This window comes from Montipora capricornis, chromosome 11 (genome assembly GCF_036669925.1).
Source record: "Montipora capricornis isolate CH-2021 chromosome 11, ASM3666992v2, whole genome shotgun sequence".
Lineage (NCBI taxonomy): Eukaryota > Metazoa > Cnidaria > Anthozoa > Scleractinia > Acroporidae > Montipora > Montipora capricornis.
In genome coordinates this window covers 27,598,673-27,606,172 of record NC_090893.1, presented here as the reverse complement: position 1 = coordinate 27,606,172, position 7,500 = coordinate 27,598,673, and the positions used below count along the sequence as shown (strand labels likewise).

At 40.0% G+C, this 7,500-nt stretch overlaps 2 protein-coding genes across 3 annotated transcripts in view; both read right to left on the bottom strand.

Moving 5' to 3' along the window:
• The window catches only part of LOC138024507 (uncharacterized), a 12,008-nt gene extending 8,534 nt beyond the window's left edge, over window positions 1-3,474 (bottom strand). Inside the window, exon 1 of the mRNA XM_068871717.1 lies at window positions 3,195-3,474. The gene's annotated coding sequence lies outside the window, so the exon portion shown is untranslated. The remainder of the gene's footprint in view (window positions 1-3,194) is intronic.
• A 2,768-nt stretch (window positions 3,475-6,242) lies between these two features.
• Window positions 6,243-7,500, bottom strand: part of LOC138024868 (keratin-associated protein 9-1-like) — a 1,742-nt gene continuing 484 nt past the window's right edge. The window contains exons 1-3 of one of the 2 annotated variants that reach the window (XM_068872054.1): window positions 7,323-7,336; window positions 6,942-7,165; window positions 6,243-6,845 (exon numbers count right to left, since the gene is read on the bottom strand). In XM_068872054.1, coding sequence (XP_068728155.1) covers window positions 6,487-6,845; window positions 6,942-7,164 — 582 coding nt within the window. In that variant the 5' untranslated portion in view covers window position 7,165; window positions 7,323-7,336 and the 3' untranslated portion in view covers window positions 6,243-6,486. Of the gene's footprint in view, window positions 6,846-6,941; window positions 7,166-7,322; window positions 7,337-7,500 lie in introns of those variants that run through there. The other variant, XM_068872053.1, reaches the window with a different exon arrangement.

Genomic DNA, 7,500 nt, shown 5'->3' with positions numbered 1-7,500 from the left:
GTTTTACTCTTGCAAGGTTGTTGGATAGCGCACGATGATGTAGATCACAAACAGCCCATTTGAAAGCGCCTTTAATTTGAAAGATTTTCATATGGCCAGCAAAAACATTTTTTTCTTAACTAAAGCCATAGCACCGACGCACCACATGGATGAAGAGACGAGCCCTTAGAAAACTGAATAAAAAGTTACGAAATAAAGATTCGCTTACCTGTTACTTCTCTTCTGCTTTCTTGATAACGTTTGGTTGCTTTCGATTTCGCGAAAGGATTACACACAAGCCCATTGCTTAACAAAAGGAGACTTGTGTGATTGGTTGATGATTTGGCTTGTACCCATTGTACCCAGGATTTTATACATGCGCGCGCGAAATAGCAAACAAATGGCGGTTGAAGATGTCTTGTTTGATTACTTGTTCCTGGGATTTTTTTTTTAATAGCACCAGCGACGTGTACACCTTTTCTTGTTTCGGAACTGCGGTATTTCAGTGGTTCAAGAGGCTTAAAGGCGCAGCTTCAAAATGGCAGGGTATTCTGCAGTTACTCCTCAGTCTGAGGACACCGGCAATAGGGACACAAAAAGGCCAATTTGGATTCATGTTTACTATAGGGTAAAACGCAGGAATTGTGAAATCCGATCGACTGCTTAATTAAATCAGGATTTTAAAATATTCTTGCAACCATGTGACCCAAAAGAGTTTCCAATTTTTGTCACTTCCGTTCGCGGTTTCAAATTTTGCAAAATTTTCTCCGGACCAAATTACGGGATGTTGTCTTCTGAAAATTCAGTATGACAGAGCACTGATTCGAGGAGGTGAAATAGTATGCTTGTTGGGACGTTCGCATCAGCTTTTCCGATTACCTTTCCCGGGAAAATAAGACATCTCATGCCTGTGGTATATCCCACATGGCAGTATCAAACCAGGAGCTTCGTGGCAAGCACGTGGCTTGCTAATTTCCATATCTAATTACGACGGCACTTAAGTCATTTTTAAAAGTGGTCTGCCAAAGGCATCCCACGTAAAAAGATCATTCGAATCATCTTCCTCTACTAACTATGTTTGAACTTATTTGCAGTGGCATCGCACTTCAAAATCGAGACATCCTCTATTCGTCGCTCAAGTGTTTAATATTCGGGAGCTTTAGCAACGACAACGGCGACGTCAACAAGAACGTTACAAATTTGCATATTTAGTGGCCAAAGACAATAGCTTTGCACGCTCTGCACGTGCGTTTTTCATTTTTGTCTATTACTTTGCCGTCGTCAGCAAAACAACAACGACGTGAAATGACCAACTTTAAGGTTTTACGAAGGACGTCAGCATTTGAAGGTAAATTTTGATTTTCTTCCCTAAAAAAAGCGCCTCTCGTAATGTTTTCATTCCTGAGGGACTGCCATACCTTTCTCGCGTTAAAAAAAAAAAATTGGAATAGTTCTGAAGTAATTACAATAAAGAGAGGCTGTTGAGGTTGAGTCGTGAAACTTGCCGAATTCATCTTTTTTATATTTTTGAGTAGCCATTCCTGGTTTCCTTAGTCTAGATAAAATCTTCAACCAACTGGTCAGTTTCGTGAAAAAATGTTACCCTAGTCTAGACCCAAACGCTCTGATTTATATACCCTATGCTAGAGTAAACTGCTTCAAAACCATACCCTTTACAGCGGCACATACCTATATAGCCCATATATGGCAGTACTTTCAGTCACTTTCAGTCACTTTCACGAAAGGAAAACTCGGACCTTGATCACCGCAGATCAACCAACTCTCTTCTTCGTTCGACAGTGAGTTTCACGCTTTTGGGAATCGACTCACGGTAAAGATCTCAAGATTTTGCCGGTGTCTGACTCTTGCAGACCGCAGACCGCAGACCGCAGATCGCAGACCGCAGACTAACTCTAACCTAACCTTAACTTACAGTTATTGAAAGCTAACCGTTTGAAAATGGGTGCTTATACTTGAATGAGTACTGTTTGTCAGCGCTATTTGAAATGTATTACTTTAGCCATATTTTGGAAATCTTTTGTTTTGGGGTCCAAATCTCCACGTTTTACTTCAAGCTCTTCAGATGTGCTCGTTTTTTATGGCGCTGGCATGTCTGACAATGCATACAAAATGTGTTAACTGTTTTCGTTAAAAAATCTCAAACAAGTACTCGCTGGGCAGAGGATCAAAACAAAGATGACAGAAAAATGAGATTATGTTGATTCAATCCTTTTAGCACGTGAGAGATGCCTCATAAGCTCTCTTCGTTGCAAACGAAGTAAAGAACTTTCTTCCGTGCATTTTATTGAAAATACACCATGAGAAAATATTGATTTTGAGCTCACTATTGCATTGCCAGGTCTCTTGATGAAATGCATTTCCTCATTTTGTTTCCGAATAAGGAAGTTTGCCTTTTGAATTGTTCACTGATGTCAAGGCACAGTTGTTGATTAAAAGTTTTTTGTTTGTTGAAGGAAAGAATGCCTTAATTCTGATGTTGACATGTGAAGTTAAAAGGTCATCACAAATGTGCGGAAATCAACTCAAAAAAAAGCCGATTTGGATTCACAAAACACCCAAATGTTCTCCGGGGATTTTCCCGTTGATATCGAAAGAGTACAAGACTGGGCTAGTCCCTGACAATAGCTTCGTTTCACATTTTTGAGTCTTAAGTCTATTGATTACGCCATTTAGATTTTGTAAGACATTGCTTTCTTACATGAAGTTTTTCCGAGAAGGTAAGATGATGTTTTACAGGAACAGCTGTTGGTCCAATAGTTGCCGCAAGTCCCGAATTTTTCAAATTCAGTTACAATCCTTCCCACCTTCGTCCACACACAAATGCCGTGTACAGTAAAGAAACTGTTATCATGTCATTAATTGCAAGTCTTCATTGATTTGAAGATGTCTTAATTAATTAATGTGGATGCTCTTTAAGACATCAAAATACATGCGTATCTCGACAGAGCGCTTTAGAGAATTAAGATGTCTTAATTTAGCTCTTTCTGCTTGATGTTTCCACGCAAGATAAGAAGAAGACTGTGGTTTAAGTCTTGCTTTGGAAGTTTTTAAGTCAGCTGTTAAGTATCTGATAAACATGCAAATTTCTTTGAATGGATTGATGGATACGCCTTACGATGTCAATTGTCACTGCAATATCAGTGCTTTTGAGAAAGGAAATTATCGCTCACACAGAAAAGAACCTGAAGACTTACCCCGTCAACTGTTTAGATTTATCCAAATCTTTTCTTCAGAAATGAGGGAGAATAGTTGCTCCGGCCACAAATGTGTCAAGTCAACGTTTTCCGAATTCGGTTGTATTTCAAATTGAAAGGTCACCAGAAAATCCATGATCTTGTCCTCTTGCCAGCATTAATTCGTGTTTTGGACTCATCTACGATTATCTGTTTCGCGATGTTGTATACATCAGTCACCGATTAAACTTTCTCTTTCACCTCGAAATCCTAAACTTTTATTCCAAACCGCAAGACTGGTCATCCCGCACTGCTCGGTCACAGGGATTACGTTTGAAAAAAGAGCATATCCAATTGGTAAATTGCCAAGTCTTATGATTTGTTTGTCAGTGTTGCTTTAATTTTTTTTTTGAGGGGGGAGGGGGGAGGGGTTCTTCTTATCAATGGGGTAATGGGGATGTGCCGCTGGATGGGGTAGCATTCTCACGACTGGATTGACTATAATGGGGTTGGGTTTTCAACAGAGTTCCCGACAGAGTTACTGGAATGGGGTCGCAAATTGTGGGCATTTTTGGGGTTCGAAAATTCTGGCTAGTGGGATTTAAAAATGGAAAAATTCGCGGTAAAGAAGAAAATAAAATAAGAAAAGTTGTTACAGAAAGAACTGTAGCGCTGTTGATTTAGTATTTACTAGTCACATTACATTACGTTTTGAATTTATAATAGAAAGGCTTTTTGTATGGTTTCTACATAAACAGAAAGTGCATAGCATTGAACTGTGCAACAATATCGTGTATTAATAAGCATCATCCATAGGAAAAACGAGCATCTCGAGATGCGCAGAACGTATGCGCAATAATAATAGGAGGCACCGCCCAAGTGATTTGCCGTTACAATGGAGAGATGCCTTGCGTGACGACATTACAACGGCTACAAGACCGGACTAGCCGATATCAGTCGTAAGTGGGGCCATTGCTTGTATGTGTTTAAGATGGTTTTCTGCAGAAGAAAGATAGAAGAGTATTTCTGAATAAAAACCACTTTGCTGAAAAAACAATAGCCGACTCTTATTCAATAAGCCATTTGCAACAAACTGGGTTCGCGACAGAATGAATGTTAAACTTGAAATCGGGTCTTTACTCGGAATTTCAGAAATGGAAAGATCAGACTTCGACCATTAGCCATTACGATGCAGAGTTTCAGAGAAATTTGCAAACTCGAGAATTTCCAGAATTAAGCTCCTCAAAAAGAGGTCAGATGTACCAAGAACAAAAATTGAATATATAGTTTCTTCCTAAACGTTATTATAGCAAATTTGCGGTCAACTTTTCAGTTTTCATTGCTGGGGAATTGACGAGTTGAAACCGGCTAAATCATCGTGTTTACGAAAAAGAAATTGCGTGACGAATTTGAGTTGATCATTCGTTCGTTCGTTCGTTCGTTCATTCATTTCATAGTTCATTTGATTTTTCAGCGTTCATTCGCTTTATCGTTTATGCCCCTTTTTGGATAGCCCGCGAACGCAGACTTATTTCCGACGGTCATTTCTCTCTTCGGATATTTTCGGGGGAGAGAAACGACCGCCGGAAATACCTCTGCGTTAGCAAGCTATTGACCATTTCGGAATTGCACAGGGAACTGGGGCGGGTTTCAAATTTGAAGCAATCGATAAATTGACACCATTACATAGAAGATAACATGGAGATTGGCCATCTGAGCCAAGTTTGATGCTTTTATGTCGAACAGAGACCAAGTTACAGACTTTTTAACATAGTTAAAAATCCATACAAACCTCTCTAATTTTGACTGCAGTGTCCAAACATTCGTGATATTCTGGTCATTGTACTGACCGCAGTGAAATAAGCGAGAGAAACAGAAAACAAACGTTTGACATTTTACACATTTTTCGACGTCCTGATATTCCATACTCGAAAAAAGTGCCACATTATTCGCAAAGTCCACTCTCTCTAACGTGTATGGGTCAAAAGCACATTTAAAAATAATTAAAAATTATTTGTGTCTCCTCGCTAACTGATCTACATACTGTCCACGGTTCCCTTGGTGTCTTCGATAGGAAGCCGCAGCTTATTACTCGGAATACCTGAAAGGTATCCGAGTTATATTCTGGGAAGAAATTAGTTTTCCGTGTAGCAAATGGACAATAGAATTAGGAGGCAGTGATTTCATTGGCTAAAAGCAATGTACTACACCCCTCCGAGCAATAGATTTTTCGAGAAAACTAACGCGATGGCAATAGTGACTACGCGCCATGCGCATTAGTCACAAAAACTACCTCGTCCAAAATGTATCACCCTACTTCTGCGCCACTCGGTATTCCGAGTAAACGCTTTAAAAAAGCGTCTTGTTTCCCTTTCGTAAATAAGTGATGCAAACTTTTGACGTTCGATGCCATTCTTAGTAACCAAGCCTTTTTTATTCTGTTAGCTTCATTTAAATAGTTAAAAAGTGCAATAAAGCCGCTGTTTCGGTAGTGTGGAGGTTAAGTGCATTCGCTCTTATTCCATTGATCCGAGTTCGATATCGTTTGATTTTTCTATTTGTTTTTCTAATTTTTTTCTAAGGTTTTTTCTTAGTTTTTTTTTTTAATTCTAAGTGATATACGCTGCTAATCTAGTGCTAGATTAAATATCTTTTTCCTCATTTGCAGACGACAAACTTAACAGTGAAAATTGCCTCGTCCAAATGGCATCACTTGTTTACGAAAGGGAAAATTGCTTCGGCGCATGCCCTGGCTTTCACGGTAGCGTGGAGCACCTTTTCGATCTCACTTCTATCAGCAAACACATGGGTATTTTGAGCTAACGCTCTGAATGATTGATGCCCAAATTTGGTGCAAGATATCATGGTTATCCTTTGAGCCGATAGGTTGGTTCACGATGTCTTGAGTTAAAATCTCGCTCTTGTCAAAGGTTTTTTTTCCTTTCCTTGTGCGGGACGTTCCATGGATAGGGCTGATGTTCAAATTGATTCACTCAAAATACCCTGCCAGTGTGGTTAACTTTTGGCGGCGTTCTTTTAAGAACTGTGGCAGAGTATAAATGTAGAAAGAGAGAGAGAGAGAGAGAGAGAGAGAGAGAGAGAGAGAGAGAGAGAGAGAGAGAGAGAGAGAGAGAGAGAGAGAGAGAGAGAGAGAAAGTAAAGGTTAATGATATTAAGTCAATGGCATGCAGATAAGTGACAGGGTATTCTGCAGTCAGGCCTCATGCACCCTTCGATAATTAATTCTGTGGTTATACGTGCGATGCGACCAACTTACTCTTCGATTAGACAAGGAGTTTTTTTTCCTGCAGGATTATAAAGTAAAAACGTCTATGAGCAGAATCCAGATCCAAAAGCTTGGCTGCACGGGTGATGCATTGCTCTCTTCTGTGTGACCAATCGAGTTGCATTTTCCTCCTAAACACTGTCTTATACATTTTCGCGCAAAACACTTCATATCGCACTCTCCCCCTAAGCACATCTGGTGACAGCTCTCCACCCCTCTGGGACATACCATGGTACAATTTGCGCAGACCTGACTACAGGTGGACGATGAACACGTGACTTGCTGACATTTGGCTTTCCACACGCACGACTGATAACAGAACGTGCTCGAAAGACACTTCATGTTACAACTACCGAAATAACACTGCTGAGAACAAGTGTTCCCTCCTGGAGAAAAAACGTAAATTTATCCCATTAGGCTAACGAAGAAGGGTTTTGAAATCTTGTTATTAGTAGTACTGGTGGATAAAAAGCCTGGCTTACCCGAACACACCATATCGCGGCAAGAAGAGAGAAAATTGCACTTTTGTGTGCAGCTCTTGAATGTAGAAGATCCATCCATGGTGCACGCGCAATGAGTAGAGTTACATGTCTTTTGACAGAGGTTTTGATTGGTAGCACCATATTTGCACTTTTCATCAGCCAATGAAATCGCTGCGAGGAGAAACGGAGTCATCACCGCTAACACTAAAGCTGGTTGGAACATTCTGCAATATCGTTAAATGATGACTTAAAGGAAACTTTACGGATAACGGGAAAGGAGGCAAGAGTTATTATTGGTCGGTGGGAAAAGACGAGAAAAAAAGTTCTATCTCTTGATGTTTTCCGAAAAAAAAGAAGAAGAGAGATGAAAACAGTGCCTACTTTGTCAATTGTGGCCGTATTGCCAGAATTTCTGCAAGCGAGGTGTTTTGTCTCTTGCAGTCTTTTGCGTTCAACTATCGTCTAACAAATATCGTTAATAGGGATCTTCAACCCCCCAAAAAATAATGAATAGCTTAATTCCCTGCTGCTGAAATATCTTGGATCGACGTTCGTCATT